Source organism: Leptonotus elevatus, chromosome 5 (assembly GCF_054856555.1).
Source record: "Leptonotus elevatus isolate MCC_2025b chromosome 5, RoL_Lele_1.0, whole genome shotgun sequence".
NCBI classification, from domain to species: Eukaryota; Metazoa; Chordata; class Actinopteri; order Syngnathiformes; family Syngnathidae; genus Leptonotus; species Leptonotus elevatus.
The window spans coordinates 17,147,432-17,175,399 of record NC_141243.1 but is presented as its reverse complement, the minus strand read 5'-3'; the positions used below and the strand labels follow the sequence as shown (position 1 = coordinate 17,175,399).

The 27,968-nt window shown below is 41.2% G+C and overlaps 1 protein-coding gene across 1 annotated transcript; it reads left to right on the top strand.

The window, feature by feature from the left end:
• Window positions 1-46: 46 nt before the first annotated feature.
• gas2l1 (growth arrest-specific 2 like 1) lies at window positions 47-27,847 on the top strand. Its single transcript, XM_086076930.1, has 6 exons — window positions 47-186; window positions 314-1,499; window positions 14,054-14,161; window positions 19,894-19,990; window positions 21,189-21,489; window positions 23,931-27,847. Exons 2-6 carry the CDS (start codon window positions 801-803, stop codon window positions 25,783-25,785), a joined length of 3,060 nt encoding a protein of 1,019 aa, XP_085933056.1. The 5' UTR covers window positions 47-186; window positions 314-800; the 3' UTR covers window positions 25,786-27,847.
• Window positions 27,848-27,968: the final 121 nt, after the last annotated feature.

Genomic DNA, 27,968 nt, shown 5'->3' with positions numbered 1-27,968 from the left:
CAGCATTGGTGATGACGTCAGCCTGCTTGTCTTTGAAGATAAAACGTTTTGTCTTTTATCGCTATCATCTTGAAGGATTTGCGGGAAAAGTCAAAACCGTAGTTCAGTTCAGTTGACACGTTTTCATCTGCAAGGAGTCACACATTTTGTTCTTTGAATGGGACCAGGCAGACAAGGCGTTAAAATGTAAGTTATTTTACTTGATCTCATCTGTTTGTGTCTAAAAGTAATTAGAAGTTGTTGCAAGGCTTCTATTGGTTGACGCATATCCCGGTTACTATGGGGTTAAGTTCTTCTCCTCCTTCTTCCCCAGTTGATCCACATAATGGGATGTGCCACCGCGTCGCTCCGCTGCTTTAAGCCCCGCGGCAGGTCAACATATTGAAGGCGGGAGGCGGCGCGACATGGACCGAGTCTCTCCGTGGCGGTGCGTAGGCTCGCTACCGCTCAGAGGTCGTGATTTTACCTTGGAGAAGACACACACACGGCCACACGTGGATGTTTGCGGGCCGGGAGCACACGGCGGCCAGGGGGCGCGTTAACTGCCGTGAACAAGAAAACGGGCTTCGCTCGCTGAAAGCCATCTGGAACACGCATCCACGCGCCACGGCCACTCCGCATTCCGCTATGCCCGTGACAGCGGCACAAAGCCCGGCCTCCGCTTGCCGCACATGCACGCTGGCATGGGTGCGTCCACAAGCTTACTGCGCGTTATTTTGCAGATGAGGATTTGGAGCGCGGTTGCGCAATGAGGAGACCTTGAATCAAGTAAGACTTTTATTGATACATAATCCGACAATATGGCCGATCAGAGCAACATCCAGTCCGCCGCCTCCAAGAGCATCCGGCCCTTTAAATCCAGCGAAGAATACCTGTACGCTATGAAGGAGGACCTGGCGGAATGGCTGAACACCCTCTACGACCTGGACCTGAGCGCAGACACCTTCATGGATGGCCTAGAGACCGGCTGCGCCCTGTGTCGGCACGCCAACAACGTCAACCGAGCCGCCCAAGACTTCCAACTGGAATACCCCGAGGCGGCCCAGTCCATGAAGCTGCCCCGCAAAGACGTTGTCTTCCAGTCCCGCAACGTCAGCGCGGGCTCTTTCCTGGCTCGCGACAACGTGTCCAATTTCATCAGCTGGTGTCGGCGGGAGCTTTGCATCAAGGACGTGCTCATGTTCGAGACCAACGACCTGGTGGAGAGATGCAACGAGAAGAATTTCGTCCTGTGCTTGCTCGAGGTGGCGCGTCGCGGCGCCAAGTTCGGCATGCTGGCCCCCATGCTCATCCAGCTGGAGGAGGAGATCGAAGAGGAGATCCGAGACCAGCAGGGGTCCCTGCAGATGGACCCCGGGGAGCCCGAGGTGCAAAGCCCACCCAGCAGGTGCTTCGGACGCAGGGAAAGCAACCACATCTTGGAGGACGAGCCTGAGCCGGAACCTTTCGTGTGGCCCCAGAAGAGAGTTTTGTGTGACATGAGGAATTTGGACGAGTTGGTAAGTCGTTTTTAAATCTTTCATTTATTGGCCCTCACACTTTCACAAATATTTTGAATATGCTTAGCATCAACTACAACGTTTGTACTGTATTTGGTAATATTTACTATATCCTGAGGTAACTAAGAACATAAATCAACATCTCATATCGTTAACCTCTTTAATTAATCTTCATAATGAAAAGCGTCACACTCTTGTTCATCTGCACTTGACACTGGCAACACATTTGGTGTCATCGTGGAAACGGTTGAAAGCTTTTCCTCTCTCCTTCTCCAGTCAACTGGGACAACGCCGCTTTATTCTGCTAACAACGTGTCCACAAGCTTTGTTTTGCTATTTGTTACCCACTTGCTGTATCAAGCCTCCACACGTACAAAGATGGGCTCGTCCTTTGAATGAGAAGGGAGGGGGAGCAGGCAAAACGATCCCGATAAACTAAACATTTTGATGTGTTTTTTTTAATAGAGCTGAATGATCATGGAGAATGTTCTCATTAAGATTTTTCTCCCTCAAAATTGTGATTGTGGTTTGCATCTTTTTAGTACTAGTAAGTGGACAATTCAGTGCACTAGTAAGATATCAAATGGATGTTCAAATGGCTTGCCATACAACAGGTGTGTCAACCTTTGCCCACCATATTGTAGTTATGTATTCCCACAGAGGCCTATTATGACAGTGAAAACCATATCAATGTAGAATTACCTCATATCAGCTCAGCTTATCACTGATATAAACTGAATTCAGAAGATGTGTGTAAAACAGTCTCAAGTGTGCTGTTGATGTTAAGTGATATGGGTGGGGGCGTGCGGGGGGGTTTTAAGTGAAGAAAAATGACAATTTTGGCAAAGAATTTCTGTAAAAATGAATGTATGCATGTAGCAAAAAAACCTAAGTACACACACTTTATTTACTTATCTTGGGGGGGGGGGGCAATAAAGTAATCGGCTCTGACTCAGTGGTGCACAAGTTCATTAAAATATTGCTCATCTTGATTGACACTGTCACTTCCCAGTCTTTATTACAATATTATTCTCCAGTATAGACACATTAAATCTGTCCGTTTGCTGAAATTCCACCGCACAAACCAACGTATCCTTGCCCCTCACGAGGAGTAAACACATGATTTGTTTTGTCTTCTGACGTCGACACAACATTCGACATACCTAATGAGAGCGAAAGCAAAAACAACACCAGAAATGCTGTTTTTATTCTTTATTTTAATTGGCCCAGTCAGAAACGATGTCACATACATTGTAGAGCTAATACAATGCCTTGCTAAACATATGCGACTGACTGCTCCTATAGTTTTTAATCTTGTGTGAGGTATAGTAAAAACAAAAAGAAAGAAAAAAACCCGTACCTTTTGTTTAGCAGAACACATTGCAAGGTTACTCCTTGTCAAGGGCAGATGAAAAAAAAGATCAAATGTGATGGAATTTCATCTGTGGAAATGATCATGAGATGATATCAGTGTACGTAAGGTTGTGTCCAGTGGGTGTTGCCACACTAAGAAACATGCGACAACAGGAGCGTATCCAAACACTTGAAGTTAGCATGTCAGTGTTTTTTGTGTTAGGGTCGTGTGAGAGGCGCATTGCATTCCTTGACGGCTAAACTCCCACAAGACAGATGTGGTCAAAAGTGTCAAGGCAGCCTTTTTAGTGGTCTCTGCTGTATGTAATACAAACGCACAAATCGGGAAGTTTGTGTGTTTTTGTTTCCCTGTCGTGGATGTGTAATTGTTTGCTTCGATTACATTTCCCTTCCTGTCATTGTGGTTAAACCTGTTGACCTCTTCCCGGGGGGCACGCGTGTGAGATAGGCAAAGATCTCGTTAGGGGCGAAAGCTAACGAGCGGGGCAGGCAGCGCGGCAGCAGCACACGCTTGAGGGTGAAGTTGATGTTAGCACATTGATGAGCTGAACAATGTGGCTCTTTGACACTAAAACGATGACAGCACAGAGAAGAGAGTTTGAGGGAAGAAGGAGGGGGGTTCCGCAGTCATGTCGGTCAGACAGCAGAGCAGAGCAGAGCGCTTCATGACGTGGCCTCTGCGGACAGACTTTGTGAGCTGGTGGAGGAGGATGTGTCCAGACTGTGTACACACTCATATGACTGAGGATTATACAACTACATGCTTAGGACAAAAGGTGTCTGTCTTTCTTTTTTTGTTATTCAGACAGAGAGACATTTTGGGGATGTGGAAGTGTTTGGCTTGAGCCGCCCCTTTCACAGAAGCACACATTGGTGTTTTCCTACTTGAGGTGGTTTATTTGGAACTTGTGTGTGGACAAAAATAAGCAGTCCTAGCTAAAGCGGGTGCATGATATTGCTAAGGGTGGAATGGTACAGGTAGTAGTGTTAATTCTATCCGCCATTTTTACATTTATTGTCAGTTTTAGTCCCGTTTCAATCGCGCTTGTTAGTTTTTTATCATCCCATTTTTATTTAGTCCATTTTTAAATCTAACATCTAGCATTTTAGTCTTTATTTAAGTCAAAGAAAACATAATTGTATTCATCTAGTTTTAGTCAACAAAAACTGTCAATGTTTTAGTCTAGTTTTAGTCAGGACAATCATTTTGCCCCTGTATATAGTTATTTTTTTTATCAGCAAATTATGTTGAACATTTCACATCAAATTTTCTCTCATCTTTTTGATGAAAAACAACTTGACACACAATTACAATATATCAACAAGTGGCTACTATGGCTATGAGCTAGTAAATTAGCCAGCACTAGTTAGCGGTCGGATTAACATTATTGTTGGAGCGTTATAACTGTTGGATTAATTTATAATTATTTTTTTTAACCTTTCACCGTGAATCCACCTCCTGTTTGAGCATGTTGCACTCGCTAGCTGCAGATTTGAAAGTGGGCGTGTCACTGTCTGTCACATGACAGTGTCACCGTGACAGATTAGCAGAGACAAGATTTTACAAAATCATATCATTTTTGTCTCATTTTTATTCATGAACTAAAATGTCCATAGATTTTAGTCCAGTTTTTATCAAGTGAAGTACGTTTTTGTCTCGTCTTCATTAGTTGATGAAAATGAATATTGATTTAGTCCCAGTTACTGTTTTTTAATGAGGGTTTTAGGCTAGTCTAGTTTTAGTCCGGTGAAAAGTGTGTGTTGACGAAATTATTTTTGTTTAGTTTTTGTTGATGAAATTAACACTAACAGGTAGCCAACATTATGATCCCTATCTTGGTCATTTTCTCTCATAAATGTGTCTCTTTATTTTACTTGTCAGCAAAAACGGCATTTTGGAATGCACTGAATAATTTATCATGTTTCATTTTAACCGTTTACCACACTTTAGAATTGCTAAACTGACAATTATTCATTGACAAATTTTATGTACATGTGACAATACAGGTAGCATAATAACAAAAAAAATGAACAAATAACGTCCGCTTAGGTTGAGAATGAAAACATTGCTAAAATCTGCATTAATGGGGAAGTCAAACCAAAAAAAGACATTACAATAATATGTTCTATTCAGCTCTATTAGCCTAAACGATATTCTGATTAATATTGTGTGTTTGTGGAATATGAGTTGAAGGTGCAGTTTAAAAAGGTAATATTAAAGCTTTGTCTACATCACTACATCGCATCGATAGCTTTCTTCATTCATAAAGATTCGACATAACTTCATGCTGGAGGTCAAAAATGTGTTTTGAAGCCCAAAATATGAAATTATTTATCACTAGACGCCATTTTGGTTGTTTACTTTCGCCTCGAACGCTTTCAGGTTGGAACTGGGAAAAGTCAGACTTCCGACATTCCTCGAATGCAGCATTAGTGTCGACTGAAAATGACACCACAGTCGCTCAGGGCTCAGGTAATGACCAATCACGGCTCAGCTTCAGAAAACAGGTGAGCTGTGGTTGGTCGATAACTGACCCCATAGGAACTGTGATGTCATCCTCAGTCGACAGGAAGTGGCAAAATGGCCGCCCCCGCAGATGGATAAAAACAGGTGAATTTTGCTGCTTAACTCATATTCCACAAACATAATATTAAACGGAATGCTGTGTTTAGACTGGTGGGGGCATATACAACATTTGATGGTAAAGAACAAACCACACATATTCAAAAACAGAAAAGGACTGCATATCTTTAGCTATAATCTTCCTCCTTCATGGGTTATTTTCTTGTGTTTATCTTAAATGGCATGGAGGGCTTGTTCAAAAACATTCACAATAGTTGTTTCGCTGCCAAATTTAGGCCAATGCATGTACCCCGCTTCACTCTGGCACATCACTATCGGTGAGAAAACTGCTCCCAATTGGAAAATGAAGCATCAGCTTTGGATATAAGTTGGACAAAACTGAAGTGCTGACAAAACGTTATTTAGCAATTTCTGCACTCAGATGTGGAAATTTACATGAGATGTTTCTAACTAAAAACAGATTACAAAGCAGTATATTTTTAGTTTTTCATTTATACGACAATGGCATTGTGAGGCCCTCAAAAGTAGAAGTGTTTGAAAACATTATTATTACCATCGTCGTGTAAATTTGGAAAATGTTAGTCTGTAAAAAGAGGACATGTGCATGCTTGTTAAGTGTTCAGTCTGGGCATGCACGAGTGCGTCACAACCAAAATAAAAACGAGGGAACACTGCTGTATGTTTATAATACATCAAATCTACTATTATTATATTGCTTGTTTTTGCTAACTACTAGCCTGTTACATAAATGATGGCATTTTCACTCGTTTTTTCATAGACTCCTGTAAGAGCATCATTGTTGTTGTCTGTATGTGACAAATTCCAAAAAGTTGTTGCGTTAACATTCCTAAAGTGTTTTTGAAATGCATGAGGCAGTCCAGAAGAGGTCTGGTGGCAGGTATAGCAATATAACCCGCTTCAGCCATGCCTTTGTTGTTTTGATAGGCTCACAAATGTATCCTGCAGTCTATTTGGGGACTTTGTTTTGCATTTGTATTAAAAGTCGCAGCCTGCCTTGGGATTTGTGTTCCATAATTACTGGAGACCTCATTGCGTTTAGTCATGTCTGTCAAAGAAGAAGGGAAAGTTGCAGGGCTTATTTTTATTGGCCCCCAGCTGTTGTAGCAGACTGTGTGGCTTCTGCTCTCCATCCTGCGTCATGCAGTATAGATAACATTTCACTCCTTCCTTTATGTCTTCCTTTTGTTTCCCTTCAGCCATTGATTTCTGATAATACAGCATTTTTTATTCCAAGGCTCTCTCTCTCTATTAATACATGTCATCACTACTGATGAAATGTCATCAATTATATATAGAAGCAAGTACAACAGCATCGGAATATAATTTCTTCTTATAAGCATGCACATATCCTGTTATCCACTAACAGGTTATCGACTAAATATTTACTTATGAAAGTTTCAGCTGCTTAAATGTCCTAAAAGCAAACAGCTGATGCGCAGCCTGGCGTCATGTTTGCAAAGCTCCGGCATGTCCGGTTTGCCTTCCTGGTTCTTGCTATCTACGCATTTTCACCATTGTTGTTCTTCGGTGATATACGCCGACGCCTTTGCCCTTACTCATGTCAACGTGTGACCGCTTTATACTTAAGGCTAAGGAAGTAGCAAGGCAGTCATTTCCTTCATCTGAACTTGAGTCAGTGGCGCGTGCGTCAGTAGTTCTGTAAAGGCAATTGAATATGAGTGACATCATTGGACTAGTCATGAAAACAATTAATCTCCATATGGATGCATTTATCGAGATTCCTCCTGAACTTTTTCACCAGTCTAGATATCCATATAATGTTTATCATCTGCTTGAGGGGATTTTATCGTATCTCCACTAGAGAGGGATTATGACAGACTCCAAATTCATATACATCCCACTTGATGCGTTTATATTTTCTAGCAGAGATGGGCATTGACTGGATTTGATGATTGATGGAATTGCCCACCTTTTGGCGTGTGCTTCAGCACTTTCAGCGAATGCTTAGTAATGCGAAGCCTCACAAAAATACACAGATTAAGAAGGACCGTTGTGTACTCACCGCAATCGACAGAAGTAATCCTGCTTGTGCATTTTTCCCCCAAGGCATTAGGCACACGCCAAAAGGTGGGCACTTCCATCAATCATCAATTTTAGTCAATGACGATGCCTAGCTCTGTTTTTTAGGTTGTTGTTAGGCCTTGAGCTACTCCAGGGGTCTGCAACCTGCGGCTCTGGAGCCACATGTAGCTCTTTAGTCCCTCTCCTGTGACTCTTTGTGGATCTCCCAAAAAAATAGTAGAATTTAATATGTATTTTTTTTACATGTTTATTTTATTTTTTTAGGTCAAATATTATTTGAATGAATTATGATTTAGAAAAAAGTACATAATTAAATATTCAAAATAAGTCAGTCCAAATTTGTAAGTTGTCAGAAAAAGAGACAAAAGGAAGACGAAAAGTAAAAAAAAAAATAAAAATTACAATGTCCTAAAAGAGCATAAAATGACCATATAATATATAACCCAAAATTGGCCAAAAAGTCAGAACATTTCTTTTTAAAAAGGCAGAAGAGAAGACCGTCAAAAAGAAACCATAAAATGTCCAAAATCAAAAGAAGAAATTTTGCATAAAATGTCTTTGTAATTGCCAAAAAAGGCAAAAATGTTATTGTTAAAAAAGGCAGAAAGGAAAAAACATTAAAAAGTAACTATAAAATGTCACAAATTACCACAAATTACCATAAAATGTCCGCAAAATTGCCCAAAATATCAGAAAATTTATAGCAAAAAAGGCAGAAAATAAAATAAAAAAATTGCCGTAAAATATCCCCAAAAAAGGAAGAAGAGAGGCAAAAAAAATTAACATCCATACTATTTCGTTCATCACAATGTTCATAAGGTTTTCCGGACAGATTTTTTTTGTTATTTATTTGGCCTAAAATGGCTCTTTTGACAGTAAAGGTTGCTGACCCCCGAGCTATTCATCGTGCAATGTCTTTAAACTATCATTAAAAACATACTGCCCCTGTGACTAATGGACATTCATATTGTTCCCATGTAGGCATCAATATGCTGCTGAAGATAAAACACCGTCCTTTTGCCATATTTCCAACTGGTTCATCTTTTTCCTTACCCGAGGCTTCAGTAATAATTCCCACCTTCCCATCCCCCACCGCTCGTTGCCAGAGAAAGCGAAGAAACAGTACAGTATGTCTTGTGGTAAATGAATAGACTGCCACGACTGACTAAATGCTGTCATTTCAATCCAAGTCTTTGTTTGGATGGCGATCAGAGCAGAGGTCGGGTTCAAAACGAGGGAATATACTTTAGCCTTTATAAGCGTCATTTAACACATGCTCCAGCAGCTCCAGTTCATGCATTGAGGAAAACAAAAACAAAAAGCACGGTAGACAAAAGAGCGGGTGCCCGGAGTGACTTTACTGTACACTCGGCTAAACCTGACTGCAGTGGATGCTGCTGTGAGAGCAAAGAGCTACAGTAGCGCGCAAGAAAAGTAGGTCATTCCTGCCTTGCATTGGGTCACACGCTTTGCTGAGAGAGCGCGGCATCACTCGCTGCTTCTGTCTCTATTGTCACATGCTTGCATGGCTGTAAGGTGTCACCCGTTTTAGGGTCTTTCCCTGGGGAATTTGCACCAGTGCCCAACGTGTCCGTCCGTCCGTCCGTGCGAAACGACAGACTTAATTGGCTTGCATCATCTATTACATGGCTCATGATAAGATCGTTTCATGATCAGCTGCTTGTCCGCATGATCGGTGTTTAATTGCTTGTTTATCGGAGCGGGCTTCTCTCCACGCCTTGTTATTTTCTGCACCTGCCTGCAGCATCAGTAGGTCTCAGGTGGCCACTGCACAGAACCACACCAGTGATTCCTCTAATTTGTCTTTGTATGCCATTTTTTTGTGTCAAGCATGTAAATGTTGCAAAGTTACTGTAAATATTATTTGTTGCTTTAAATGGCTAGGTATATGAAGTACATATTAGTTTTTTTACACATAGGGCCCGGCACGTCTTCATTTTCATGCCGGGGAAAGCCGAGTCTACTGTGATTTTAGACTTGCAAACAGCAGGTCAAAGTTGTGGCGCAGGCGCTGTAACATGATTTTGGTGGATTTGAGTGAGGGGCAGGCAGACAGATTCGGCACTGTGAATGTGTGTGGTTGATGTCATCGTATTGCATTCATAAATATGACAACTGCTTGGGACAATCCCTACGACTCATTGCAGAAATAAATTCATAAGCTACTGAACGCAGAAAATTCAATTTCGAATCACTACTACCACCTGTTGCCGAAAAATGAAACTGCACACATGACGTCACATCCGCAGACAGAGGCTGGGAAATTCAAACCCGAGCCTAGTCTGAAAATTATTGGCCAGAGGCTTGCAGGAGTATCCATTAGCAAAGGTGTTAATGTACTAATTAGAAATTGTTTCAGTCATAAATGGTCAAATAAAAAGGATATTGTAAAGATATTTTTGGCAAATTGTTACAGATAGTAGCTTTAAAAATATTTTAAGAACAATGAGGGGAGTGTCGGCTGCATTCCATCCCACAAAAAGCCTTATTCAGAGACTTTTGACTGCACTTTGCACTAAACTTGTACTAAGCACGAAAATAGTCATTATAGTTATAATTATATATAGCGGGAAACTTTTCAGTTACTCATTTCCATTGATGCTTTAATTTTTTCCATATTAAAATGTATCTGTCCTGATATCCTATTTGTTATCCAGCTTTTGAGTTAACAACTCTCCCCTACAAGCCCTGCATAAAACACACGCAACTAAATTGCATTCAAATGTAGTCGTTGGCCACCAACAATTTGCACATATTACAGAAATGAACGGGCTGCCATAGCAATAATTCCCCCTTTTCAAAGTGCCATGTCATCACAATTTGGATTCCCTTTGAAAACGCTGCGTGTTCCGTCCCTCCCTATGATTGACTCACAGACATCAAATAATGGAAATGCCTCCTGTAAATTCCTGTGTAGGGCGTTTCTCTAATCTCCAGTTGTTATCGTTGAAGTTTGGTAATGATTATCTCTTGTATAACAATCCTGTAATGAGCTCGTGTCCTTGCACGCAAAGCGCACCTATGTTTGTTAAAAGCACTAAACCAACATCGATTGTTGACTCCTGATCTTATTTGTACAAAACTCCCAGAGTGAAATAGAGTCGCACACGCGTGAAGTAAAGGGGAATGGCATGCAAAATCTTGATCCCGCCCCCTCCCATTTCCCCCCGTTCGCCGTCCCCGAGGGGAAGGCTCAGCCCTCAGTATCAGTCTATCTCGGCCACGAATGCGCCTTCGTGTGTTTGCAGGTCAGGAAGGCAAGGAATGATGAAGACGCTTTGACTCACACTGTGCAGATATGACTTGTCACAGATATTGCATGTTCAGCCATATCTAAAACCAAAACAGCTGTCAGAGCAATCTCTTCATAAAAAAAAAAATAATACAGTCAAAAGGTTGTCAGTGTTTTTGCATGTAGACATTCCTAACTTAGGCATGTAGTGGATTGTTCAGTTTTTCTCCCCCCCCCCCCCCCCAGCGTTGAACATCTGCAGATCCTCCTCCAAGCGTCTCATGTGACCAACATTCATTTATAATTCATCCATCAGTTTTTCACCGCCTTCAGGCCCCCCTTCCCAATATTTTTCCCGCCTGACCTTGTCTTTCTCCTCCCCCTCTATCTGCTGGTGGTGCGTAAGATGTGTGTGCATGCACTGTCGATACAGCAACGGCTTGGGAAGAGCACACATTTCATTTGAAAAGGAACAAACTTAAACACGCGGCAGGGGCTTCAGCCTGTGGAATAAAATATGTGACCTCATGCAGCCAAACAGCTGAGAGCAAAGAATGAAAAAAGGAAAAAAAGGACCATTGAAAAGGGAAGGCCGTGTATGTGTGTGTCTGTGTGTGTGTGTCTGTTACCATGGAAATGGTTCCATTAACTCACAGGCTGGGGTTTTTCCAAACAGAGCTCCTGACAAATTGAAAATCGCAGTGACAGAGCAGACAGAAAGAGGGCAGGCACATTCGTACGCTGAAGCAATGTAAGCAAACAAAGCCAAGCGAGTGTAAAGGTGACCGGGCCAGGTGGGAGGCTGCATCTCAGCTGTGATTACACACTCCCTTTTAATTTGAAGGAAGCCTCCTATTTCAACACAGTGTCCAGGTGTAATGCGAAGGTCTTTATAGATTTGATTTACTTCTACTGCATCTACTACTTTTTACTTCTTATTTCAATGTCTGTCAGTCACCCCCCCCCCCCCCCCCAAAAAAAAAACCCCTCTCTAATCACATTATTTCACCATATATATTTTTTAATGGATTCTTATTAGGGATATTCAATACCACTTTTTTTTTAAGAGCGATACCAGTACGAGTACTCAACTCTTGAGTAGTCACTGATACCAAATACCAATACCACTAGCACTTTTGATATATAACATTTCCTCAAAAAACAATGACAGATAATTTTAAAGAAAGACTTTTAAATCCCAATGTTGCATTTCACCTTAAAATGACAGTGTTGCCTTGTTTACCACTGGGGTTACGTTTCAAAAAATGCCAGCAATAGCTGGAATCTGTGAAGTAGACTGCTTTCTTTTTTTTCTACATTTATTAAGCATTTTTAAGGCAGTCCTTTATACTTTAAGGCTGACCTCTCACTCACATTTTATATACTTTTCTCAAACAGGAATTAATATTTTATCATTATTTTTTAACTTGTTTAAAGGGACAGTGTGTATTATTTAGCGTCATCTAGTGGTGAACTAATATATATATATATATATATATTGATATATTTTAAAACACTGTTTCAATAATATGCACAAATATGTTCAATCACATCAACACACATTTATTTATTATAATCGCAAGTCTAGTAATCACTAGTTATATGGCTACCCGAACTTAGCGAACGTTGTTAGCCTCTGTTGGTGCTCGCGGGCTCGCAGCTAGTGTTGGACCGAATGGGTTGATCGCCGCTCACCTTCCACAACCACTACAGGTGCTTGTTGCCGAGTTCTGTAATTCGGACTCCAGCCACTTGTCTCCCTCTGCATTGCTCTCGCTAGCTTTTGTTAGCTTTCCCGCTTTCGCTCTTCTTAGCCACTCCAGCTAGTTATTGCTATCTGCTATTGTTAGGTGCTTCAGCAAGTGCTAGCCACTGCTGCTCGCCGGGCTGCTCTCTCGCTCACTCCCTCCAAATAACAATAGTAATTAGTGTTAGCCATGCAAAGTGTGATCTGTGCCTACTTCAAAAGAATTTGCATTCTATTAGTTCACCACTAGATGGCACTTAAAAATACACACTTTCTCTTTGAACACTCTCAATGTTCAAACCTTCATAGAGTTTAAAAAGTTAATTTTTTTTTAAAAAAACTGCAAATTTGCAAAAAAAATTCTGTGAAACAGCGAGGTTGCGAAAGGTTAATCGCATTATAGCGAGGGAGCAACGTAATGGCAATTTTCTATTATTCTAATTTCTAATTTGTTCATGATCGCAAAATGACGGCAAAAGGGCAGCCAATACTGGTATCTGTACTCACAACGGTGGCCGATAACAGTATTGACTGCCCTCTTGTGGCTGTTTTACAATCAGGAACAAGAAATTAGAAAATTTGAAAATGGCATTCATTTTATGCAATTTTTAAGAAAAAAATGCTATATTGGGATACATTTCTTTGAAATTACCTGTCATTATCTTTTTAGTGACATTTTATGTATTAGTGGTATTTGGTGTGGTATCACTGTATCGGTGACTACTCAAGTATTAAGTACTCTTTCTGGTATCAGTGTGAAAAAGGTGGCATTGAACATCCCTATTATTAATATTATTGCATCGCTTATGAATTGTGCTCTGGTATTTGCAAGGTAAGGTTTTCCCCCTGCACACACACTTACAGAAAAGTTATTTTGCTGGCTTTATGTTGTGTAAGCCAACAAGATCGGGCACACTTGTTTGAGACCGATGCCAAGAACAGCATGTGAGTTGTCCAAATCCTGAGAGAGCCCGGGGCTGTGTAGCACAGGCAGATCTCGCTCCACCCTGCAGTCGCGTCTGACTCCAGTTGCCTAATAAGCAGCCCCAACCACAGCAAGGGCGCTGGCTCGCGATCACAATTCAAAATCCAGCTGGCGGCGCTGGCCTGCTGACATCATCATCACCACCGCCACCACCCCCTTCTTCTACCGCTCTGGTCTGTGGGTTCCTTCCTTACCGTCGCTCCATGATGCCACTGCCAGAAACAATGTCACATAGGTCAGAGCGTATTCATGTTTTTTTCTTATAACCCAAAATAATCTTGAGAAATTGGGTAAGGAAGTGCTTCTAATGTGGTAAAAAAAAAAAAAAAGGGGTGGGGCACTCTATCACCTAGGAGATGCTAAGAGTGGAGTGGGCAGGAAAATGACGCACGCTCCAAACGTACATAACAGACTTATTGTGTGTGTGTAGGTGACACTTCACTTCTCCCTGCAAAGGTCACAATTACATATACGCGACAAAGCATGACCTCATATTGGCTTCACAGACATGTAACGCGTGTGTTGCGTTTTGTTTTGTTCCTCTCAGGTCCGTGAGATTCTGGGCCGGTGTTCCTGTCCAGCTCAATTTCCGATGATCAAAGTGTCAGAAGGGAAGTACAAAGTGGGAGACTCCAGTGCACTGATCTTCATAAGGGTATGTAAGCCCATCAACCTTTGTCTGCTTCAAGTGTAATTATACGTAATTATGTGTTACTATAAAGGGTACAGTTAAAAATGACATTTAATGGCTTTAAATGCTTTATATTTAACCAACATAATCTTAATTGTTGCACACATTCTGCATAGTAAAAGCTTCAAGGCAATAAGACACATGATGTAATTTACCATTATTACTATGTTCTTTTGAGGTCCGCTGTAATTGCATCATACCATATGGTGGTAGCTTAAATAAATCAAGCTGTATGTTGGAGGAATAACAAAGGGCTGCCTCAGCATGTTTAGAGCTAAGCAGTTTTTTCCCTTCTTTTTTATGTCACAGTCTGAAAGTGTAATCGCAGTACTCTGATGTCAACCTTCTTTCTTTTTTTTCCAAATAAGATGTGACCATTCTCAAATGTCATTCAAGTATAAAAAGTGGTTACATTTAAACTTTATAAAATAAAAACATAAAAATCTCACACTTTGATCACGTGGCTTTCTGGATTCAGATGACTTCATGCATGCAGTTTTTTCTCTCGTAGCAGTCACAAAACTGTAAACATAAATAAACCACCATATCAAATCAACTCCATTTTATTTATGGATCACATTAAAAATAAAAACAAATCAAAGAGAAAACATCAGACAGTTGAATATAGCAATTTCAAAACAATTAAGTCAAAAAACAATCAAATCATGCTATGTATGTTGAAGTTATGATGCGCTCTAAAAAAAGTAGTGTCAAAAGTAACACAATTATGAATAAAAAATGGACTGATCCACTTTATGGGTCAAAACAACCCAAGTAGGAATGGTCCATTTTCGACCCATAGTTGGGTTATTTTTGACCCAACTGTTTTTAGAGTGTGAATTAAATGCCAGTGTGTGCCTGCCTGGCAGGTTTCTTCACATTAAGACAAAATTGACCTTAATTTGTGATGCACTTTTGATTCTTCTTTATTGTCAATTTCATAACATTGTCGTGATCAGCCAGGACCGACATTTTCCACTTTTTGTTTTCTGTTCTATACTATACTGCTATGACGCAACAAGACATCATTGATACCAAAAAGAAGAACCAACCAGTCTAATGCCTCGCTTGCATGTTGCCAACTGCCAATCACGATGAGGGTTCAACCTCTCGACTTTGTCAATTTAAAGACAGTGTTTGAATTGTGAGCTTCCACTATATGCATAGCAGCACTGTGACTAAACTCCATGTTGACTGTTTTCAAAGCATTTGTCTGGCCCACTCCCAGAAGTGCACTTTTTCCCAGTGAGACACAAATAGAGCTTTAGGTCATTTCCTGCATCGGCCTTTATCTCGGCAGTATTTTGTGCAAGCAGCGCTGTTTGTCTCAGTTTCAGATTAGGAGTTGCCACTAAACCCGCAGCAAACCTCACAGGACCGGGCGGGGAGACTGCTGGGCAGTATTGATTCGGTCTCGCTTACCTAAATGGTGCCCCTGCCAGATTAATGGGACCAAATTGTGAGCATATATAGGCTAGATCTACCCCATTGTCAGTGTCGATACACATTTCACTGAGTGGCTCCGACCTTGTCAATGTACATGATTCGCTTCATAAAAAGTATCTTGGTGCTTTTAGGTCAACCCAAATATTTCTTTACAGTATGTTCTATGTTCAACCCCTCTAGTCTAAACACGGTGTTCCCATTTTTTTCCCCGCTCAAGGGGCAGCCATTTTGCCACTTGCTGTCGACTGAAAATGACATCGCAGTTGCTCAGGGCCGAGGTAACGACCAATCATGGCTCAGCTTGCTAGTGTCACATGACCAAACTCGGAAAGAAATTGAGCTTTGATTGTTCGTTGCTTGAGCGCTTAGCAACTGTGATGCCATTTTAAGTCAACAGCAAGTGGCAAAATGGCCGGTCCCTGAGATGGAGAAAAAGCAGTGTTTTTTTTACATTTACACAACAACAATATTAATCAGAATGCCATGTTTTTACTAGAGGGGGCAAGGGGGGAGGGGAGGGTGTTGAACATTGTATTTTAAATATAATTTTTAGGTTGACTGGGAGTCAGATTTCGAATTATCATGGAATTACACTCTAAAAACACTTGATAATGATCTACAGCATACTGAATAATCTATGAAGTTTCAAACTTTTACAGAACTACTCATACATAACATATTATACTATGTATGCTAAAGCTTTTTTGGGCATCATCATCATTGTGAGCGCAGAATAACTGATACCGATCGTTCATTAGGTCTCATCAGACCGCTCACAGGTACCTAATATTGTGAGTGGTTATGTCTTTATGTTATGTTTTGCTGTATTCTCTATACTTGCTTCACCAGTTTGCAATTTGTTGATGGCATGTGATTGTCCGAAGTGATGCTGTGTTGCCACTATTTATTCACAAGTGCATCATAGGGGTGTGCGTGTGAGTTTGTGTGTGCTCATCTGCCATTCCGGGAGCGTTTCACTTGTCAGATTAGTTTTCTTCACATTGCGTCCTCCTTCTCGTTCCTCTCTGAGGATGGCAGTGATTATGCATATGCTCAAGCAGCCATACAAGTGTGGCCAACACGCCTCTTCTATTCTTCTGAGCAGAGGAAGCTGCGGCCGCCTTCAATGCCAAAAAAAACAAAAACCCTCTTCAATGGCTAAGGCTTTGTCAAGGGTCTTGGTGCTAAACAAGGCCACGGAACAGATAAAGAAAATGAGCAATTGATCAATTCGGACAGTGGGGTAGTTCATAATGTTTCTTTTCCTTGAGGGAGGACAAAGGGATGCTTTCAGTCATGAATATAGTATTTGATCAACAAAATGGGAGAGGAAATTGCCCCAGCACGTGCATTTATTAAGATGCTGTTGCCATAGAAACAGGGATTGAGGGTCTCTAGCTTCAGCAGCTGAGCCAGCAATGCAAAGTGGAAGATGGTCCTTGGACATCCTTTTCAGCCAGCTTGCGGGATCTGGAAATAAATATATGATATAAGATTTATGATGTAATAAAACGAAACAAAGAGATGATTGAAGATGCTTGCAACTGCAACTAGACACAAACATAACTGTGTTGTTGAATAATGTAATAGATGCTTTGGCATGGGACACTATAAATCTGCTCAGATAGTTGTTTCATATCTACTTACTGTTGCATCATTTGGTCTCTAATCTTTTTTTTCCTGGCACTTTAGTAGAAATTGATCTGCACTGATTTTTTTTTATGGCTCACTTTATGGAAAGATAGACACCATGTATTACCCCCCCCCCCCCCAAAAGACTGACATCATTTTTGAAATATGATTGTCTGAGTACTTAGGTAAACACAATTAAATAAATTATCAAATTTCCAACAACATATTCACAGGGATATCGATTTTATAACCCATTCCGCACCGCCTGTGACACAGCACATTTTCATTTGTGCATAACGCGTTACATTTTTTTGTGCCATGTCGAAAACTGTTTTCCATTTGGTGTATTTTTCATAACTTTCATTGAAAATCCACACTGCACAAACTTGTTTTACTGTGTATGAGCATATAATAATTTAGAGCTGTCAAAGTAGTATTATTTTCAATCAGATTAATCACATCTTAGAATTTTGATTAATCACCTAATTAGAGAAGTTTTTTTATCAACATTTTTGCCCGCCACATTTGAAGAGCACCTGTTATGTGTTAATTATTCCGCCATTTAATGTTATGAGGACGTCTTCAACATTATTTGATGCACTGCACGCGCTCATCCTCTTTTTCTAATCGGTTAATTAATTGCATAATTTAAAATGAAAACAAAACAAAACAGTAGTTTGACATTTACAAATATTCTGAATGTCATATGCAAACATTTATTAAATGCTTTACTTTAATGCATGTACTTATGTTTATTGCTCAAACACAACCTGTGCTACCTTTAACGTAACCACCAAGGATAATATGCAGTAAAAATTAACAGTGCGATTAATATAATAATAATAATAATAATAACAATAATAATAATAATAATAATAATAATAATAATAATAATAATAATAATAATAATAATAATAATAATAAATGCCTGTTTATTGCGAGTGAATGTCATTCTTCACCTTGAAAAAAAATAAGACAAAAAAAAACAAATTTTTTAGATTAGATTAGATTTAGTTTGATTGCATTTCAGAAGACTATGAATTGATATCATATTTTTTTAGAGCCCACTGCACATAATCTGTTCTAGAGTCAAACTGTTGCCCTCATAAAATGTTAACTTCCTGAAGACCTTGTTTTATGTGACTTTTAAATATCACTCAAGTGCAAATGCAATTTACACCGTGAATAAAAAGTGTATACACTATAGGGCACTATAAGGGCATACACTATATAGAGACAAACAACCATTCACACTCACATTTGTCACTGAGTGAGAAGTGAACCCATGCAGCCTGCACTGTCAGTCAGGCAAAGGTACAGTAGTAGACTCTTATAGATGCTAATTAAACTGAATTTTGCTGAGTTGCGTAAGATTTATGTGAGACACAACAGTGACTTTTATGTAACTATTAAGAGAAATTAGTTTTGAAATTAATTTTTACGAATAATTTATTTCAAATGATATGACCTTTTAGGCCATTCCACTGTATTCATGTCTCTCTTTAGTTTCTACCTTGGCACCACAGAGTACTAGAGTACACATGAAAATATGAGAAAGCAACTAAACGTGTGCTTAGGTAGTAGTATCAGACAACCAGTGAAGCTGTCACCAGCCTGAAGCCAGGTCAGTTGAGAGTAAGCAGTTTATGCTCTGATAGAGATAAGCAGATCAGCTGTTTTGACGCATCATCATGCAGGAGGGGAGCAGAGTGAGCCAGATGAAGAGACTAGTGGATTGACGGGCAACGTATTATAGAGAAGGTGGGGTCAGACGGAGGCGCACATCCCATGTCTGTGGCCTCTCCCTGACCACGATTCGGGACCCAGTGATTAGACGCGATGCCACGTGTGATAAGCCCAAAATAAATGATGTGCCAGCATAAAGAGATGTACTCTTATGGCTTGTCCCGGGCCCGGCCTGGGAGACCCAGGTACGACCTTTAAAAACATGTGGCTGGCAGCACCTATTACACAACACGCGTCACATCAGGCAGAGTGTGCCGCTTCAGTAAGGACAGCTTCTGCCTGGAGGGAGTGTGGCTCTTTGCTCTGATCTTGTGGATGTGTGTGCCTCAGAGAGCAGAGGAGGGTTGGAAGTGACATGCCCATGACCCCCCCCCCCCCCCTCCCCGCTCTTTTAGGGACACTCACGCCTCCCCTCCCTTTCCCTGCTCCTCGCTCCGACAACTAAATTCCCAGAGAGGACAGCAGGGGGTGAGTTGTTACCATGCTAATTTCACCACGTTACCCTCTGAGGGAATACCAAATGAGACGGATGCAAGAGGCCAAAATGAAAGTCTTTGTGGCGCAATGGTTGTTTATTATGTCACCTTTTCTGTTTAATTGTGACTTGGCATGGCAATGAACGGTCCGCTTAATGACAGCAGCTGGGCGTGATGGAGGAGAAAGGGAGAGGCGTGGGGGCGGGCAAAATAGGGGGGCATCTAGGTGTTATGTAACATCTTCGGCAAGCTGTCCCACTTGTAGAATTAGCACATCTATTGACTGTTGCGCTGCAATACACGAAAAAGATTAATCTATTTTACATTTCCATAAATGACTATGTGAATTTTTTTTGTTTATCTGCTGAAACCTTGTTTTCTGTTTTTTTCCCTCAGGTCCTTCGTACCCATGTGATGGTGCGTGTTGGAGGGGGCTGGGACACGTTGGAGCACTATTTGGACAAGCATGACCCATGTCGCTGTGCTGCCTTTGGTGAGCTCACGTGCTGTTTTCCCCTGTCCTTTACCAAAAAGCAACATTGTAGCATCTCGTTTGGATTGAATCCCACCTGATTGAAGGTTATAAGCAACCGCAATGGGCGAGTTGTGTTCAGACGAGGTGTGGACACCATAAGGGTCAGACATGAGAGGAAATTCAAAATGGAGCCATTCATTGCTCTTATTCAGCTTTGTGTATACGCCTTCTATTTCATTTTGACCTCTGACTCATTGGACACCAGCCAAGAAATGAACACATTCATGCAGGTTTGTAATGGAAAATGTGCTTTAAACCTCTACCGTTACCTGAAAGTACCTAAATTTAATATTGTAGTAACTCTTTAGAAGGAGTTCCAACTGTTTTTGAAATGGTGATGTCATGGAGTTCTGATGCAAGCTGCAATTACTTAGTCAGAGTTGCATAGTTAACCACCTAGGTCACATCTTGATCGCGGTTCCATCACTCTTAAAACTGCTGGTCAAAAATACCCAATTTTGGTCATAAATTGGACAGACTATTTGGGTCGATTTGACTCAATTATGGACTGTTTTGTATTAAAACAACCCAGTTATTTAGCTTGTTTTGTATTTTAAAAAATGAGTTGTATAATACTTAAAGTTGCGTCAAATTGACCCAAGTAGCAGGTCAGTCCAACTTTTTTTTTTCTTAACAATGTTGGGTTATATTTTTTATAATTCTTGTCGGAAACTGAGTCAAAACAACCCCAATATCCCAATTCCTTGAGTTGCTTTGTACAAAAATTGGGTTGTTTTATTCTAATTAAAAAATAACCCAATTGTGGTGGAAAATTGGACCAACCCGCTGCTTGGGGTTTATATTTGGCCCGGCAGTTTTAAGAGTGCACCCTTTAAACTTCTGGGTAAAAAATAATCCAATTCTGGTCAAAAACTGGACTAATCTGCTACTTTGGGCCATTTTGTATCATAAAAACCAATTTTCTTGGATTGTTTTGTACCCCCCCAAAAAGGTTGTTTTGTCCAAAACAACCCAGGAATATGGGTCAGGTTGACCTAAGTATTGGGTCGGTCCAGTTTTCGACCAAAATTGGGTTATTTTTCACCCAGCAGTTTTAAGGGTGTAAACAACATCTTAGCCCCACTAATGGTATCCAAAAACTTGATTTGGTTGTATCCAATAGTTTTAAACCACATATTTACTTGTCACCCTGCAGCCCACCGGTACCATCAGGCCAAGGCCAGTGGCCAAAATCAGGGAGGCCAAAGTAAGTCCTCAAGTGCACATTCTTCCCGCTCCACGAGTCCTGGTCCACACTGGCGAAACGATGGCATGGCACCTTACAAACCACCCGACAGGCGCACGCTGGAACCCTCAACCACACCTTGTGCCTCTACCGCTTCCACAAAGCCAAGCCACCCTCAGAACTCCTCTGCTCCTTCTGAAACCGAACCTCGTACTGGTCTTCCTCGGCCACCCAGAGATCGCTCGGAACCTCGCCCTTTCAACCCACTGAGGTGAGAATAAAGTGCATTTCCTGATACAGAAGTAATCGCTGCAGGTCATCTTTTGCCACTTGTGCTTTTGTGCCACCTGGCAGGGCAGACAGAAAAAAAGAATTTAACATATGCACAACAAGTGCAGATGCCAGGAAGCAGATTAGATTAGAGCAGATCAGTTTGATCTAATCTCAGGTGACATTGCCTTGATAAATCCGCCTCACCCAGCCACTCTTCAGCACCTTCTAGTGGAGAACATTCAACATCATGCTCTTCTTTCTAACAACTTGTCGCTCTCGTACCTACTTGCGGGAACATGAAAGATGTCTTAATTATTTCAGCTCTTGCTCGATTGGAACAAAAAAAACACCTCAGATTTACTTCCGAATTTGCATGTTCGTGACTGAATAGTTGTGACAAAGCCAGATTAGCAGCATTGTCTGCTGCGTGTAAAGAGAATTAGGCTTATACGTTCAGATCAATTCATACATTCCTCATACATCAGTGGGAAAGTACCATTGTAAACATAATGATGAGGATATGTTGGCATTAGGCCAATGTTCTATATTTAGAAATGACACTCAGTAAATGTAACGTCCAGAGCACTTGCAAATTAACTCCGAGTGGGTGTTGCATTCCAGACTCGAGAAAATGTAATCAGCCAAGTATCCCTCGACAACTGTTGAAAGCTAACTGGGAAAGTAGGTCAACAGGTGAATTGGCTTTCTGCAAGTGATTACCAAGTTAGGACATACATTCACTATCAGCGGATGATAGATTTGGCGTTTTAAAGCATTCATCAATGAAAGGCCGACCATAAAGACTGAATTTTATTATTACAATAACAAATGGGATTAGAATGGAAAGACATTTTGCTTTGTTACGTGTCTGTATCTGATCATGAACAGCTGAGACCAAAGCAAAATGCAAGTATAACGCAGTATTTATATATCAGCCATTACTTACATCCTCCTCTAAGTGAACAATAAGAGCTGATTATACAGTCCAGAGTGGATAGTCCCACCGGTGCATTACAGTGGAACAGGGCCTAATTGAGAAATAGCAGTACTGTGTGTTCAGTTCTAATCCTCCCACTTGTTCTCATCCTGACTGTAATCCCCCATGGCCGTCACAGCCCACTGTACAGAGCAAGACTGAGCCTTGGGTCAGTAACAGTCTCCCATCAGTCAGGTTGTCACAAACAAAGCATGCTCTATTAGGGAACTTTATGAAGTATATCGTTTGCTAAGTAGCTATGATGCGTCACGCAGATGGCTTGCTTCCTTAAAGGATGACTCAGGAATATGATGAAACAAATATGAGTGGTAAACACGCTGGGAGAATATAGTGTGGACAGACATTTAAACGGGACAGTCTCGTTCGAGCCTTGTGTACCGAGTCCCGGCGGATTTCGCCAGCACCACTGTTTTGTCTCACTTTTACACTGGTCCTGTTTGAGTCATACTGGAACTAGAACGAATTCCTGCTTCCGTGTTTAAGAATCATGGGAAATGTCAGGACAAACACAAGCTGAGCATTTATGTCAGCGTGTTTCCAATGTTACAATAGTTGGGTTTCCATTCACCCATTTTTATTCAAATTTTCCAGAAATGCCAAAATAAAACTGAATGGAAATGCTAGAAATTCTAAAAAAGGGCCCGAAATTGGGGGTGGATTTCGAAGCGTATCGGAAAAAGGAAAATGCGAATTTTGGCTATGGAAACAGGTTTGTAGTCCCAAAGCAATGTCGGACGATAAAGTAAGGTATGTTTGGGGGGATGACAAAACGGATCTTTTTTTTTATTAATTAAAGAAGCGAATATTAATGCAATTTTAGATGAAAAACAGCAAAGAAACGCTTCGGTTTATCAAGAATTAAAAAAGAAAACTCATACGACTCATCGCACGGCGGAGTCGCTTCCTGGTCTTCTTCTTCTTTATAATTACTGGTGGGTCACATCTCTATGGTGTATACCGCCACCTACAGCGGTGGAGTCCCCTCTCAATATTCGCAAAAGAAGAACAGATGGAAACGGACATAAGCCGCATGTCCGTTTCGCGCATTTACAGTAAATGCGCTTAAAATTTTGAAACAATTGGATGGAAAACTGACTAATGTGGGACCGTGAGGTATTTTGTGCCAATGTGGTTATAAATTTAAAAGAGAAATAAATTGTGTTTCTGTCACCAATGTCCAACGTGAAACACTAATGCCACCTAATGGCAGCAAATTACACAAATATATGACTCAGTGTTTCACACTCTTTTTAACAGTAACTGTTAACTGTAATTTTATGATTGACTAGCAATTAAATTTGTTATAAATAGTTCCTGGTGAGAGATTATTGTATATTTGATTTTTAGCGAAATGGTAATGTCCTAGTTTTTAATTTTCAAAGTCTGGTCAGCCTATGGGATGAATTTTAAATTGACATACCTCTTTCCTTCTCATCTTTCAGGAGAGAGACAATGTTGCCGGTGACCAGACGTCTTTCTGGAGACAGTGACTCTTCCACAGCATCCTCCAAAGGAGGTGGAGGAGGACGTCTGTCTCTTAGTGGGACATCACACCGCTCTAGTGAAGAGGTTGTCTTACTTGTCAATCGCAAGGAGGGCAAGCATGTGATTGAGAGGCCTGGAAATCAGAACACACCACGGAGCTCATTGCCCCGCGCGCGCAGCCAATCTCGGGAACGCTCAGTGCTGACGTCCACAATGAAACCTAACCCACCCCACGCATCCGATGGAGTACGAAACGCTCGGACGGAGCGGGGCAGATCTCTTGGTAACGACGGTCCCAGAAGGCTACACGCTGCTCGTTCGCACAGCCAGAGTAAGGTACCTGGCCATACTCGGTCTAGTGAAACCATACCAGGATCAGGTCCCAGCCAGTCAGGAGAGAGACGAGAGGATTCTCGCAATAAACAAGTGCCCCCGTCGTCTCCTAGAATAGGGGGTTTGTTGTCCAAGAGGCAGTCGGCCTCGTGCTCCAACTCACCCATTAAAGGAGTACAAAACAACAACAGCAGTCCCAGTAAGAAGACAATAAACACTCCCAGACCCCCTCGCTTACCCTCAGCAGGAAAAGGCAGACTGCTGCCCCCAGTCACTTCGGGAGGACGGCGCTCGCCTCATTCAGCTCCCCGGAATTCTCATCATCCTCCTCGAACGTCCCATAGCCCTCGGCCAATTGGGCGAGGCCTCAGTAGAACCTGGTCTGGTCAGGGCCGTCAGGATCCTGAGGAGGAAGGTCTGGGCTTCCAGATGCTGCAAGCAATGGACCCCCAGAAAGAGCAGGACCTGTATCGCAGCTTTGAGGCTGAGTATTTAGCCAACACGCAGCAAGCCAGAGGAGGGTCGAGTAGAGTAATGGGCCAGCATGGTGCTAGAACCCGTTCAGTACCAGCACTCTCTGATTCAAATATTACAGATTCTGCTTATTCCTCCTCGAACTCCTCCTCTTCCTCCTTGAACGTGGGTGCAAAGTTAGGAGCCCTGCCGGACCTCAGGGAGTCCAAAAGGGCGAACCCTTGTCACTTTCCCTTAGATGACCCCTTGAATTTACTTTACGGACACAACTTTGGTCAAGGGGAGGCAGAGCACTGGAGAGGCGATAGAGGAGGTCTCAAGAGGCTCCCAGCCATCTCGAGCTACAGCGGCCAGAAAACCAACAGGCTGGTGAATCAGGTTGCTCCTCAAACTGTCCACTGTAAAAATATGAATGGAGACCACGGGGGCCAACAAGACAACGAATGGCACAAAACTTCGCAAGGAGATGTTCCTCACCAGCCAAACTTACCGTATGATGTACAGAATAATGATGGTAGTGATGACCTCCCTGTCCCCCTGCCCTTATCCGAGGATTGCTCCTTCCAGGACTCCTCCAGTGAAAACTCTTCGATGTGCTTGAGCCTAAGCGAATCCCACTCTGAATCTCCCCCGCCGACGTCTCCCCTGGCCAATGGCAACACGGGGGGAGAAGGCCTACCCGCTAACAATGAAAAGAAGCTGGATGGCGTCGCTCTTGTTTCCAAACACAAACTACCAACCAGAATGAGGACTCATGCTGACAACGGCCCGCCAAACAACCCCTCACGCATCCCCACACTGGTCAGCTTCAGAGAGGCGCAGGGTCACGAGACAAATCACACGCCATCCATCTCCCCTCATAACTCCCGCCCTTCCACTTGCAACATCTTACACCAGGCCATCAGTGATGTGGTTCATCCTCAGCCTTGCTCTCCTGCCATGGGCAGCAAGGATTGCACCTTCTCTGGAAAGTCGGGGAGCCTGGACACTGAAGCTTGCATGTAGCACAGAGCTGTAGGGAAAAACACCAAGGGCTGTTGTCCTTATTCTTGACTACTGTGTAAAAAAACAAACAAAAAAAAAACCTTTGGACTGAGCTATAGACTGTTTTATTGCATGTCATGTTGCTTTTATTTTGCACTCCAGCCAAATCATTTATTACCAAAGGAATGGTGTTCAACAGATTTTTTACCGTCATTTATTTTAAGGTGTGCTTGGGGAACATTTTGCCAATAATAAGGTGGTTTTTGCTTGACACTCAACAGAGTAGAAGAGAGCATATGTGATGCCATGTGCCCCATTGAAGGGTATGGTCAAGTGCCAGAGATTTAAAGCTGCAATTTTTCCAATACAAAACCTTAGTCAGATTGATTGGCGCCCTCTTGTGGTGCGCCGCGGCCTTGCAAGTAAAAAAACAAACTGCTATCACTCACCTTACCAGATGTCTTCTTCGATGGAGTATCTACATGGGATATATTTTCTTTGATGCGGTGCAACAGTTTGTTTCGTTTATGCTTTTTAATAATTGTGTATGGGCCAATGAAGGTTATGTTGCTTTGTCGTCATTTTCACTGACAAAAATGTGGAGCTTTTGCCTCCAACCAAACTACTTAAGAACCCACACCTGTACAGGTTTCAGTTGCAAAGTAGAGAATGAATGTGTAAATACATGTTTATGTGCCCGCTAAGGTATGTGGGTGCTTTGTATATAAGAATGCAATGAATACAGTATATATTGGCTGTACTAAGTCCTGGGTTGCCTTAGCTATGCAATATTGGGTGGTGAAATGCCTTGACAGTTCCCTTTGCCTTAAAATATTCTCACAGGTTAGGTTTTGAATGTTTCTGTTAAAAATCACAACACTTGCCATCATTAATGGTGAGTTAAATTGCAGGAAGTGAATAAGAATGTTGAAAATTGTGAAGGTCATTGCCCAGTTTAGCGACACGTTAATTATTGTCCATGAATTATTTGGCAATTAATAAAATGCCCAAGGAAAAATAATATCTATTTGAGCAAATCTAGCTTTCTTATGTTGTAACAGTTTTCATTGTGGGAAGACATACAGTACCCTTTTTTTCCATACACAAATAATAAATCTGGCATGATGCTATGTGATGTGTATATGCTGACATTTGATTGGCAACGAATGACTTTTAACTCGAATCTCTGCATAAATAGGTTACTGTAACTGGATATAAAGTTGTACTTAATTTTATTAAGTAAAAAATGGGCAATTGTTGTGTCATTGCCCTGCACCAAAAGCTACAAAAATGGTTAAACAAATACTTAGTCACACTACTTTTATTTCTTGTCTCAATTAATTTTTATTTTTTAAATATATATAATCATCTCCAGAGACATTGCAGGGAATTGACACATTGACTGGGCTTAAAAGGACTGTGCATATATTTGTGTACATACTGTATGAGTGGGATGAAAGAGGGGTTAATGTTGGTATTATTTATTTATTTATAAAGTGATGTCTTATTGGACTTGCGTGGCATCCTTGGCCAAGGTACTGTAAATGAAATTTGTCTTGAAGGAAGCCAAATGAGAGCCCTATCTGTAAAAATATACATTACTCAAAATGGTTTTGTTTTTAAGATTAATTTAAAGACACATTTAAGAAATCTTCACCGTTTTCAATCCATAGTAGTGGCAAGATTTGCAAATCTATGTTTTTAACATTCTAAAAGTTTTAAATTGGGAGTTTCTTTTTGGCTTCATCAAAGATACTTTTATTTGGTATTTAAATCTACCAAGCAGGAAAAGTATGCCTTATTCACAACTACTGTAGTTAATCTGGGTTATCAATCATCTAGGTTATCAATCTCGTAAACTAAAATTCAGATGAATAAAACAGTAGATCTTTTGTCTGCCCCAACCAGCAAAATTTGAATGTTCAGAATTTCTTGTATTCTAATATTGTCACTTAAGTCAATCCATTAAATGCACTAATTGTGAAATTTTGATGTACAATAATCTGCAATACTTCACTGTTTTTTTCTTCTTCCAAAGGTTAAAATGCTGTTCTTGTAATAAATACTTTCCTTCTAAACTTTAGGAACTGGTTGTATTATTGCTGTTTTTTCCTTTGCAGTTCTTAAAGTGGATTATTACTATATTGTTCATGTGTCCAGATTTTGCACGATAAACGTAAAAATTAGATGGCAGACAATAAAAA

Excerpts from the sequence above, each read along its gene's own strand:
- gas2l1 (XM_086076930.1), top strand. The coding sequence starts at position 801 with ATGGCCGATCAGAGCAACATCCAGTCCGCCGCCTCCAAGAGCATCCGG. Across the intron at positions 1,500-14,053 it reads TGAGGAATTTGGACGAGTTG|GTCCGTGAGATTCTGGGCCG; the intron begins GTAAGTCGTTTT and ends TGTTCCTCTCAG. Across the intron at positions 19,991-21,188 it reads ATGTCGCTGTGCTGCCTTTG|CCCACCGGTACCATCAGGCC; the intron begins GTGAGCTCACGT and ends GTCACCCTGCAG.